Here is a 13,532-nt window from a genome sequence, read left to right as displayed (position 1 = left end):
CCCTCCCTCTATTCTTGTCAGCATCCTGCAAAATAACCCCTTACCATCTCTCTACCATCGTCTGTTCATGCACATGCACAGGAGTCACCGTGCGTGTCAGTGCCGGAGTGAGTATCAGTGTGAGTGAGTGACCATGTGAGTCTGCGTCTGCTACTTTGACAAGAACAGAGGAAGCGAAAGAGAGTGAGAGAGAGAAAAAGAGGACTGGACCAAAGGAGGAGGTTGAGGTGGACTGTGAATGGCCATGTGGAAGATGTTTTGGCATTGGAACTGTATTAGCTGACCACCGGGACTGAGTGTGTGAGTGACAGGGAGTGAGTCTGTGTGGGTGTTTGAGTTTGAGTTTATGAGATGGGATCCTCTCTGGGCAGAAGACAAGCAGCTGAGAGAAAGGAAAGAAGAATTAAAGAAGCCAGGAAGACCAGACTCAATAGTAAGGTACCCCAATAGCTCTCACCATCTTATTCATTTAATTTCACTATCATCTTTGGTGTTAATGCATCTTTCTACCGCTCTGTTTCTCATACTCTCTACCTCCAAATATGCACAGCCACTCTCCATCCCATCCCTGCCTACCTGTCTCCTGCTCTCTTCCTCTCTGCCTGTCGTTCTCTTGTTATGCTCTGCTGCATGTTGGCTGTGTGAAGAGCTGGTGCAGTCCTGTCTAACACTCTGACAGAATGCTAATGTTTTTCTCTGCACTGGTTCAGTTTCAGTGGGCTTGGATTGGAGTGTGTGTGTGTGTGTGTGTGTGTGTGTGTGCACAAACTCTTTATGTTACAGGCTGTGTGGATATTTGTGTCTAACTGTGGCGAGTGTGAGCTGCTTGTTTTGCTTCTGGTTCCCACTGTGAGTAAGGAAAGTGATTTGTGTGTGTGTGTGTGGGGTCATGTGTTCTTTATGGTGCAGGCATTCCTGAAAGTGTGTGGTTGCACAAGTGTGTTTATGTATGTGCATGGATCTGCCAGTGGGTCTCTCTAGGACAGAACGTGCCCTGTGGTCTTTACTGTCTGTTATCACAATGCTCTGCTTGTCTCACTTTGCTGTCATAACCTGCCATTGATGCCCGCTGATGGAGACAGCCTCAGTGCATTTGTGTGTTTTTGTGTCAGGGATATACAAAGCTGCAGAGAGCTGAAAAAGACAGCATGCAGTAATGGCCCGGGCACAGTGGGTGAACTTGTTAAGTAACTGCCACATACAGTATATTCTGTGAACCTCTGAGAGTCTCCGAGCTGTCAATGTTGGTCACTTAGGGCACAGCAGCTGGTAGCTTTCAACAGGACGCCCTGTTGGAGAAGTGACCTGAGCCATTTGACGGCGTGACCTACACTGCAAAAATATTCCATGCAGACTGACATCTTCCAACTGTTCATTAGGTCAAGTATTCATTCAGTATGTATGAAATTTACAGTGTATTAAATACTCACAGTTACCAGCTGCTTGTGTGTGCGCTTGTGTGTGTGTGTGTGCGCGCTTGTGTGTTTGTTTTAGAGGCACAGACTGGATAACAGGATCGATTTTGGCTGCAGCAGATATTTCTGTGTGTGAACAGATTGTGTCACTGTGTTGACATCACAACCAAGCAAAAATGTGGCTGACATCAAAATGACATTTTGTCTCGGAGATGGATGTCCTCTGACCCATGAGTGTCTATGTAATAATAGTGTGATGATTACTGAGTAGTAAATAGAAATGGGCGATATGATATATATATAATTAGGTGGTGTACACTGAACAAGCAGAGTAGTGAATAAAAGACACTAAAGGTATTTTCTGATAGTTTTTCCGCTGTAACGATCTAAAGCTCAAAAACATTCATGGACTGAGCTTCTGCAGTGAGTGACAGAGACGCTGCTATATGGAAGAACACATCTTCTCCTGGTGCTGCTGTGTGACACACTCACACCCACACACACACACACACAGAGGCTGTCTCCAGGATTCAGGACTGTGAGGTTTAAGAGGAAACTTTTCATGGGTGCTTTGGGCTGTTTTCAGCCACAGAGGCGGCCCGTGATGTCAGACTTTACCCCACTCCTCAGGTGATCCTGCAGTGCTTTCAGAAAGGATGACTCTGGGTCCATATCTTCATGTATTCAGCAGGGGGCATAGTGGGCACAGCTGTACCTTATTATCATGCATCCAATCACTCAATGATCTCTAGACATTGCTTTGTAGCATAGTCTGCTCACTAATTCAGCTGGTGTGTAAGTAGCAGCTATTAAAACTCGACACTGAGCTAAATTGAGATGATATTGTTTTGGCTCTGCCGTGTGCTGTGACAGTCCTATTTAACATTACAGATGCCTAACTGGACTGGGTTCTGCTCACACCCTGATGTCTGCTACCTTTTCTAGAATGTATTGTGAGTTGTAACTTGTGCTGCCCTCCACTACAGCATGACAATTTAAGTATTCTTATTACAATATCTAAAAGGGTGAAGCTCTTAGCTACAGCTTGGCTCGTAGCCTCCGTGAGACATCCTGCGTCCATAAAACAGCATTGGAAAAACTCAGAAAAACTAAATTATTTTATAATTTATTGCGGGTTTTTTGTTATCCCTGGTCTAATCTGCCTAAACAATGAACACTGAATGAATCCCTAACTGGGAGAAAGTGACTGTAGTTATGGGAATGGCTCAAAAGAAGAAACACCACTTCACAGTGTTGCCAAACTACGTCTTTTGTTAAACTTTAGCAGTTGACTGAAATAGTGTACATTATTTTTTTTTACCAGGAAATTGTGTAGTTCATGAATGTATCTGTGTTGAAAGTAGAGACTGTGAATGAATGGGTCTCTGGTAGCTGACGACCACAGTCCTAGCAGGTTCTGTGATATGTTGCTTGATCTCCACGGTTTTTTAAAATGCGCAGTGAACCCTGATGACTTGAACCTGGCACTGGTGCCGTTCATTTTTGCACAAGGTTTTCATGCCACGACGCTGGTGTAAACAAAGTTAGTCACATGACGTCCGGAGCTCTATTGATTTTGCTATGATTAGCATGCTCTGAAACCAGGCCATGTAGAAACTATAGCCCCAGGTTGTTGATAAATCGTCCCTGTACACTCACTGTGGGTCTTTTCTTGTAGGTCATGCTCAGTTTTAGAGCTGAAACGATTAATCGATTACTAAATTCATCGACAACTATTTTGATAATCGGTTTGAAGTTTTTTTCATGATTAAAACAAGATTTTTGATTGTTTAAGCTTCTTAAATGTGAATATTTTCTTCATTTCTTTGCTCTGGATAAAAAAGAAATCATTAAAAGTTCATAATTTTGGTTTGTCAACAAAACAAGACGTTTGAGAACATCATCATTTCGAGGTTTGACCAACATCCATCAACATTTTTAAGGTTTTCTGACCAAAACGATTAATCGAGAAAATAATCGACAGATTAATCGATTATGAAAATAATCGTTAGTTGCAGCTCTACTCAGTTTAATTGTTTGGGTTCAGTTTTTGTCTTTTAAGTTAAGGACATCTGTATGACAGCCCCTCTTTCTATGACGCTACAGTGCCATGTAACACATTACATTATGCTTAATTTCTTTTTGTTTCCTGTTCACATAATACAAACTCCACAATAATGTAATTTAGCTGGTGCTAAGTCTCACGTGTCAACAGAAATTGTCTGTATAGAGGGAACATTTTCAGACACTGCTGCTCAGCAAAAGTGCCAATTTTTGTGCATTTTAAATACATTTATTCATCATATCTGTCCACTTAACTGAAGTGAAAGTGGACTTGCAGTTTGGTCTTCATGTTGTTTTCACCTCATTGCCCAAGTACAATTTTTTTTTGCTCTTGCTCCATACTGTGCAAGATCCCACTAGCATGAGACGACATTATTCTAGGTCAGGCAGTATGAATAGATAACTGGAGAATAGGATGCCAGAGGCGTGAAACACAAAAGAGTTCTAATAATCATCTGCTTGAGTAAATACACTACCCTCATAGCCCCACATCTAAGACTGGAGTTTGTTAGCCGGCCTCCTCTGTTTTCTCTCTGTAGTCTGTAGGACTGTTTGTAGCCCAAGGCTCAAATGTAGAAAATGATAGATTTATTTTTTTGTTATATTTTCATCCATATTTGACAAGTTTTACTAGGCTGAGCTCCAGTTTACCTTCAGTGTGCTTCATCCTCTGGCTCCCCTGTAGTGCTTGTGCACCAGTGTATGTTTGTATGAAAGCACATGACTGGACCTGATTCAGCTCTTTCTTTCTCTGGATTCACTCATTGATTGTGATGACAGCATGCATTCCCCTCATTCTCAGCGACTGATGCCAGCTTACAAACACAAACACACAGTAACACATAAAACGACAACACCAGCAGAGCTCTGCTGCTGTATGACATGAATCTAGTCTTACATAGACTACACTCAATGAATAACCGCTACCCATCTTGAATTCTGTTTGTGGAGAATCGCCTCGTGCAGATGTAAACACTGACTGTGGGAAATATACAGATTACCATAGATTATGTGGGAAACAGTGGACATAGTGGTGACATACCATTTATAACCGATGTGTACAGACAAAATGTTTATCTCCTTGGAGATCATGCCACTTCCCACACAAACACTGATATTTTTTAAAACAAACTTAATGAGAAAATGTGTGCACCTGTGCATCAACTCTGATTAAATGTAAAAACAACCAGTTTTATTGAAGATAGTCCCTGTGAGGCAGATTTCTACCTTAAGCACCTTCAACTGTAAGAGATTAGGGATTTTCTGATCAGTTTTTTTGGCCCCAGATCCCGATTTGATCTTTCTACTATGGAGTATCTGCAAAAAATCTGCAAAAAGACACTTCTATTTGCTTAGATAATAGAGCTGCACACTACACTTTTGTATAGCTAAATCAGCACTGTGTTTGTGTAAATTGTGTCATTTAACTGCAACCAAATGTTTGTTGAACATAGGTCTTGATACCCGAGCATGTATGATTATTTTGTGTGCACACACACTGATAAGAGTCGTAACTTGAGTTACAGTGCCCTTCACCTGCTTTAGTCCCCACCAAAATGTGTATGCCTAAGACGAAAGAGGCGGGGAATTGTATTACAATATGACCAATTCAAAACTATGAGGAAATGCCACTGGAGTCTGACCCAAATAAGTCTGTGCTCCAGTCTGTATTTGAGCTGCATGAAGGACGCGCTCACTTAAGTAGCCGTCAGTTGGCACATGTGGAAAACTCTGCAGCTGAAGTAAATAATCGAGGAGAGCTAATTAGGATGATTGCTGATCTCTGATCAGATAAAAATGTCCAGATTGGCTCCAATTCCATACTTGTGCTCAAGATCAGGGCATCCTTAGTAAAAGATATAAACCAACTAAACAACAAATTATGCTCAGATAACCAGACCCAGAGATTATATGACTTCTAATATAGTCTAAAAGAAGTAGTTTTTATATGGTTGTTTTATATGGTTGAAATCAGTGCTCAGGACACACTGGAGACACCTTAAAGACCAACTGTGACAAAACCTGACAATTAAACTAATATTTCCACATGATCTCAGAGTGAAGGTGACAAGAAGCTGCTGTTGTGATTAATTAACTGAGGTGTGAAGCGATGGCTTTGACTGCTGTTACATACGCGTGTAATTCTGCGTGATGGATGCAGTGGCTCTGTGAGAGGACGAGTGTAAAACAGACAGACCTAACAGAGTTATCCCGGCGAGCACAAGTCTTCACAGCTCTGTGTTTTCTGACAAGCAGCTGTTACCAACAAGCGTTAGTGACAGGTAAATATTTAATTAAGAGTTAATGCTAAATTATGTTTGCCCTTCTGCCTCAGGCACCATTTAAGAATAATATAATCATTTTACTTCCATAGGTCAGGGATATTGCAACTGTTTTACGAGTTTAGTTCTGGGATCATTAAATGATCAGCTGAGGGACACACTGTGTAGAGGTTGTCTTTGTGTCCAGTGGTCACAGCTCAGTGTGTGTCCCCTCCACCTTCAAGTCAGATCCCTGTTTTTTTATTCCTGTCACCGTCCCCTCTGTCTCACTTTCTGCATTAACAACACACTGTTACTCATATTGTCTTTCATCTTTCATCACTTCTTCCTCGGTATAATGAAAAAACACACTGATCAGCTGTTTCATTCAGCCGCTTCTTTGCATCAAGTGTTCATGGTTGAATGTTAGTGTGTGTGTCGAGGGTGAGATATGAGACGTCTATGTACACACACTTCTAGGAGGCTTGTGATTCACCACAGGAAGATTAAAAAACAATTTTCAATTTATAAATGTGTTTTTTTGCACATGCCATTTTTGGCTTTTGTTTTATATAGGAATACGAATTAGAATAAGAATTAGAACAGGAGTTTCAAACTCAAATGACCTGGGGGCCAATGAGTGTCAAGTCTGGTCAAAAAACTGGGATGGAAAACTGTTCACTTAAAATTATAACACAATACTCCATCATGATATCACAATAATCATATTACTGATGATATTTAAAAAGTATTGATATGGAACGATATATACTTCATTATAACAACTCAAAACAAACTGAGAAATGCATCTACACCTGAGTAAATAATAAAGTGGACAACTGAGGAGAGAAGAGAAACAGTATTCCGATGTTTCTGTATGTCCTGTACATATAGAAAAGTCTTTAAATCAGAATCTTTGAATATACATGCAATTTACTTTCAATAATTTGGTTATTACAAGCAAATGTCTCTATACTATCACCTTGCTGGCATCTGTGCCTCAGCAGGTCACGGGCCATGGTTTCATTATATATAACATTTGACACCTCTGAATTAGCGTGTTCACAGGCCTGGATCAGAATAACCATAGGTAAATGTATTATAATTACTTAATCCACTTTTCACAACACCCCTGTTGCATCTCAGCACAGCCTCAGTCTCTGAAGCTCAATATGTTACAAACACTCAGTATCTGTCTTACCTTATATTATATATTCTTATATACTTATCTTATGTGCATATACAGCAGGGGTCACCAACCTTTTTGAGACCGAGAGCTACCTGAAGGGTAGAGAATAATATTAGGGCTACCATAGTAACATTTTATGTAATTTACCATTTAAATAATGAATATTATGCATTCAATTGCATACACATTACTTACAGTGCTTAATCCTGACGACTGTCACAGTTGTTATAAACGATATAAATGATATTTTACTGAGTGATCATATGGATACATGCAAGTGATTGCATACAACATGCAGTTATAATTTTTGTTTTGTTAAACTGTCTCTCTGTCAGTCTTTCACACACAAACACACACTGTCTCAGTCAGGTCTAACCCTTGTCAACCATTAAAACCTAATTGGAACCAGGTGCACACAGCAGGTGTGCCTGTTTTTTAACGTCAAAGTGTCTCTTAATTATAAGTCAGTGAGATATAACTCAAAGACACTGATGAATGGTCTGTCTTTCATTTGCTATTGTGAACTTGTACACTTTTGCTTTTCTTGTTTTTTTTATTTGCATTAATGGGTTTTTGGCAAGTTAACTAGGACTCAGTTGTACCGATGGAAGTGACAATGCTGGACAAAGCCTCGCTACCAGTGCAGCCAGGAGGGCGGGTGGGAAATGGTTGAGTTTACAACAGAATGCTTTTAGGGATCCACGTACAATAAGCCTGCGCTCTGCATGTTTGTGAGTGTTTTGATGAGTAGGAAAGAGGCCATGGCTTTTCCCTTGCTTTGTTCCAGACCTTTAGCCAAGCCTTTCATAGCTAGTTCACACTGCCCCGTCTGCCCAAACTGTAGTTCACCAAGAAGAAAACTAGATACACAGCAAAGGAAAGAAATATCCCAGTGCTGCTGAACAGGATTACTCAGGAGACATCATGCTTCTGCGTTCAGGGAGAACTACTAAGAGCCGGGCCACAGAGGTTAGACACTACACACTTCTGCACAAATGAAAATCATGAAAATCCACATGAAATGCAGGTTATTGTTACAGAGTGTGTGTGTGTAGAGACAGCTCTTTGACTTTGTTCTCCTGTAGTTTTTTTAAAGCAACATTTGGTTTGAAAGTGAAAAATTATTTATTTAATTTTTTCAAGGTAGGGACCTTTGTGTTTTTTAAGATTCTCTATCACAGTAAATCATGTGTGACATCTGTCTATTTTGACATGTCGGCCTCTATATGTGTGATTCATTTGACACCAGTACGATGATGACTGCTTTGACACAACATTACAGCTTACATGAGCTGTTACAGAAGAATGGTTTCACATTCTGCTGACTTTAATATTTAAAGACAGGTTGAACAGCAGACGGCACGCGTCCAGGTTAAGGCTGCAGCTTAGGCTACAGAAGGCATAGATTGATTCTTTTCTGTGTGTGTCTTTTTTCTTGCCCTTTATCTGCTTTTTATTACCCTTCAAAAAAAATCAATGAAAGGATCAGGAACCGCGGCATAAAGTAGACACACAGCCACAAACCTGAGTTAAAAGACTCTCTGGAATATGCTTTCAGTGTGCGTGTGTCTTTGTGTGTGTGTGTGTGTGTGTGTGTGTGTGTGTTTGCACCACAATGGAATCTAAAATGCTCCCTAACTTCAAAAGACTGTGGAGGGAGTGATTGGAGCAGTTATTGTGATTATAGCGAAAAGAGGTGTAAAATTGAATTGCATGTTACTCAGAAACATTTACACTCAATGCGGTGTTAAATGCTGTTGCTATAGCAACCGCACCCCATCACTGTCTCTTTATTCCTGCACTCATAGATCATGAATAATGTTTGTTTTGTGTGCTCAATTAAGGATTGCGTGTGTGTGTGTGTGTGTGTGTGTGTGCGCGTGCGTGCATGCATGCGTGTGGGGGTGCGTGTGTGTGCGCGCGTGCGTGCATGCATGCGTGTGGGGGTGCGTGCGTGTGTGTGTGTGAGAGAATGAGTCAAATAAATTCCATCCTCAATCCTCCAGTGCTTCCTTGTGTGGTGTTTGTCTCCCTCTGAGCTTAAAAGTGTGTCAAATTACTGGGAGATTTACTTTTTTGCTGCAACACAGTAAAGGTTTCACAGAAAAGCCAGTTTCTTGGGATCAAGTCCATACTCACTGTCATACTGTGTGTTTGTCTCCGTTAGTTCACAGCATTACACTTTAAGCCTGTTAGTATGGATATTGGAGATTAGTGAGACTTTTTGTGGTCAGACAAACACACAGCAACAGGCAGACACAGGCATGAATGTGTGTAGACTAATTGCCATGATGCATTACTTTGCATCTCTGTGTCTTCAATTAAGTCAATTTGGATGTGGAGTTTTATTTCCAAGAAGTGACTCCATCACACAAGATACTGTTGTCGTTGCCTCAACTTGGATGTGGAGCTGCAACTAACGATTGTGTTCATAATCGATTCATCTCTGGATTATTTTCTCGATCAATCGAGGTCTCGTTTGATCCAAAAAATGTTGAAAAATGTTTTTGTCCACAAACCGAAATCATTCAGTTTTGAATGATTTCTTGGTTATGTGGAGCAAATAAACCAGAAAATATTCACATTAAAAAACAATCAGAAATCTTGTTTTAATGATGAAAAAAAAAAGCTGCAAACAGATTAATCAATGATCAAAGTAGTTCATTCATTAAGTGATTTAATGAGTTTGGATTGTACATCCATCTAAGGCCAAAAAATGTGATATATATCACATTTTTGATATGTGATATATATTGAATTACTGCTCAGCCTGCATCTCTCCATTAGCTATAATGCTAATCTGTTGCCAAATATGACTCAAGTGCATGGATTTCGTTTGTCGTCAGCAGTTATCCACTTACATTTGCTCAAGCATCAGCAAATATCTTTGCTTTCAGTGTATTTGATGCTGAAAATGTGGATTTCTTGTCGCTTTGGGGAATGTATTAATTTGTGGTCACAGATAGGGAAAACATACGTGTTAAAATGAAATAACCTATGTTTCATGTTGAGAGAACATTAATGGTATAATACTGTATGTAAGTGCACTGGAAGTGAAACTCGTCTATATAAATGCTCGTAATAAACTCCCACACACTACTTTTCTCCAGTTGCCGCTAATGTTGACCTGACATCGCTGTCAATTCTTAATCTCCACAGAGCAAAGTATCACAGCTTTTGTTCAGTTATATCACAACACATCAGTACCACGCTGCCCTACTCACACGTAGCGAGTATTGATAGATGTATGGTGTGTAGTTTAACGTGTTGTCCCGGCTTTACAGAGGATTAGCTTCTGTGTTAGAGATGAAGGCAGAAGAAAGTCACAGAGTTAATGACTGTGCTTCTGAAAACCAACACTTTACAATAGCTCTGATACCCATGGAACTCATTAATGTGTGTCTGTGTGTGTGTGTATATACATATATATATATCTATCTCAGATGTTTTTGAGTTACCACAGATTGAAACAAGATAACATGTTGAGAGCACAGACCTGCACCGCATTTTACATACCTGCACTTGGAATCTTTACATTTTCATCCCCTGGACCCCAGAATACTTACTTTTGCTAAAAGTAGGACAAACGTACACATGTCTCAAAATATACAAATCAAATTTAAAATCAAGAGTATTAGTCATGTTGATTTGACTGTGCAGCATTACCTTTGAAAGCTTGATTAAACACAACGTTTTAACCCTTAGAACACAGAGCATTGCGGCTGCTTTATTCCATCACTATGTTTAAACCAGTTTATACAGAGTTTATAAGAATGTTCAATATAGAGTGTCTTATATTCTTTTGTAAGAAAACCTAGACAATCTGATAAAACAATCAACAACTATATAAACACACCTGAGCAAAAAGTAAGCAAAATGTTTAAAATCGGAATGAATTTGTGAAATTTGGAAACACGTCACAATTCAAAGTTCACTTGGCTCGTTTTTATAAACAAAAAGAAAAGATTGTGATTTATGCACACTTATTGCTACTTTATATCACTACTAAAAATGTGACATAAAAAGAATCATAACATAACATGATGACCACTCAGAGCTGCTTTACACTACAGTATTTGCCATTCACTCACACATGCATACAGCACATCTATTTTCTATCACACGTCTTTCATACCCATTCACAACGTGGGGTCATAAGTGTCTTACCCAAGGACTTGCAAAGCCCGGAATCAAGAAGAATCCAAAGACAACTCTCTCTACAACTGATCCACTCTCGCCCTCAATAAGTGAACTGCACTAAATAGTGACAGTCAGTATATTCACATATTTTTTTTAAATCCTGTGGAGATTAGACTGATTAGGCAAGAGAGTGTCGAACTCTGCTGTAATGATTATTCATTTCATTTATTATTTATCAGAAACAAAATTAATCACAATCATTTTGATAATGGATTAATCAGTTTGAGGGGCCCTTTTACAATCAAGACAAGACTTTTCAGCTTCTCACGTGTGGGAATCAGAAAAACTGAACCTCATTGGTTTGTGTAGGAAACAATAGAACAAACAACTAATCAATCAATCAATCAATCAACGAGTCTTTTTATATTTTTCATGTTTAGATGTTGCTGAGTGTTGGAGAAACATTTGTTGAAGGCTGTTATACAGTATTTATTTCTCTTTTTTTTTTAAATCAATTTAACTGACATACAGTTTTACATTTTTCCTCGGATTAGCAACTTTGCATTTCTCGAGTTCTATTGCTTTTGTGTAAAACCACGAGTGAGTCTGTTTGACTCTGAGCCCTTCTTTTTGCTATAATTAGATTGGCCTACAGTCAGGGAGCATGTACAATACAGTCAGCAATAATAAAGTCTGGGGACACACCAAGACCAAACACATACAGTATGTTCTGCAACAGAACTTCAAAAGGTCTAAAAATAGCAGAAACGTGTAGCATGCAAACAGAGTGGAACTGTTGGATCGCTAATCAAATCTAATCTCATTTGACCGTTATAGTGCAATTCATTTCAACCGGTGCAACATCTACCACGAGCATGCACGTTAGATTGCAGTATTTTCACATTCACTTTAAGTTTGAAGAGAAATCACTATTACACGGAGAAAAAATAGACTCTTATTCTCATTTCTTATCCCCTCTTTCTCGCTCTCTGCCTCCTCCCTCTTTGCTTGACTCTCCTCCACTCTCTCCTTACCCTCACGTGTCCTCATTTTCTTGTGTTTCTGCCACACCACATCATTGTGTTGCATTTTTAATAGGAACATGCTCTGCAATATATCCATGAATTATAGAATAAACTGACAAATAAAACCAGCAAAGTCATTTGACTGTTTTTTTTTTCTCCCTCTGATGTGAAAGAAAAGCCTCTGTTTTCGTGCTGAACCTAGAATCACAAGGAAGATGTTTGTAAGCAGCGTTGGCTTTACTGTATAGTCTTTACTCTCACTCTGTGCTTCTTGCCAAACAATCAAAGTGCATTTTGTTTTGCTTACACAATGCCTCTTACTTTTCTTTCTTCAGCTGGAGAGCTGAGAGGATAGTCGGAATACTTCTCTCTTTTTTCCCGCTGGTAACTTAAGTTAAATAAGTGAACTTCTATTCATGTAGCCCTGTTTGAAAAATCACAAATGTGTCTCAAGAAACTTAACTGGACTTCAGATTTATTCAAGTATGGTCGTATTAACAATATTAACTTTGCCACAGCAATTTCCATGGACCTGCCTCGAACCTGAACACTATCATTCTTACTGATAAAATGGCTGCCGCCAGGGACAGAAGCTAAAGATGGAAATTTTTGCCACCTAAAAAAGCCTCATCTTATAAAGGAATATATATGTATATATATATATATATATATATATATGTATGTATATATATATATATATATATATATATATATATGTATGTATATATATATATATGTATGTATATACTGTAGTACAGAGGAGTCAATGTTTTTTGCTGCCATTGTGTGAGTGTATATCTATATATCTCTATATACATATATGTATATATATGTATATATACATACATATATGTATATATGTATATATTTACATACATATATACATATATATCGTATATACTGTACTATAGAGGACTGAATGTTTTTTGCTGCCGTTGTGTGAGTGTATATCTATATATCTATATATATATAGATATATATATGTATATATATATACATATATATATACATATATATCGTATATACTGTACTATAGAGGAGTGAATGTTTTTGCTGCCGTTGTGTGGGTGCTGGTATGACGATGTAGCCTGGCTCTGCATGTGTCTCGTCATGAAACAGTGTCTCTCTCTGTGAGTCTGTGAGTTGAATTAAAATGCAGTGGCCCTACAGCAGCAGAGCGGCCTCTGTGAGAGAGAGGGGTCACGGCCTGAACACTCACGCTCCAGCCTTTGTATAAGTGACTGTCAACAAAGCGCAGACAGAGAATCAGAAACACTGTGTGCACTTGTCTCGTCTAATGTGTGACAGATTGTTGCTGCTACTGCTATTTAATAAGTACACCTCTGTTATTATGGATCACATAATGGAAAAGGCGTCCGGTAAAAGTGCAGCTGAATCACTTCCTCTGCCATTATGATTATCATTTAAAATATCACTT

At 39.0% G+C, this 13,532-nt stretch overlaps 1 protein-coding gene across 10 annotated transcripts in view; it reads left to right on the top strand.

Moving 5' to 3' along the window:
- Positions 1-13,532, top strand: part of shank3a (SH3 and multiple ankyrin repeat domains 3a) — a 206,439-nt gene that overhangs the window by 72,898 nt on the left and 120,009 nt on the right. The window contains exon 1 of one of the 10 annotated variants that reach the window (XM_058645442.1): positions 63-433. The exons of 8 other annotated variants lie outside the window; for them this stretch is intronic. In XM_058645442.1, coding sequence (XP_058501425.1) covers positions 347-433 — 87 coding nt within the window. In that variant the 5' untranslated portion in view covers positions 63-346. Of the gene's footprint in view, positions 1-62; positions 439-13,532 lie in introns of those variants that run through there. One more of the 10 variants, XM_058645441.1, reaches the window with a different exon arrangement.

The sequence above is a fragment of the Solea solea genome, chromosome 12 (genome assembly GCF_958295425.1).
Source record: "Solea solea chromosome 12, fSolSol10.1, whole genome shotgun sequence".
Classification (NCBI taxonomy): Eukaryota; Metazoa; Chordata; class Actinopteri; order Pleuronectiformes; family Soleidae; genus Solea; species Solea solea.
The sequence above is the reverse complement of the archived record's forward strand: the minus strand, read 5'-3'. Positions and strand labels throughout refer to the sequence as shown.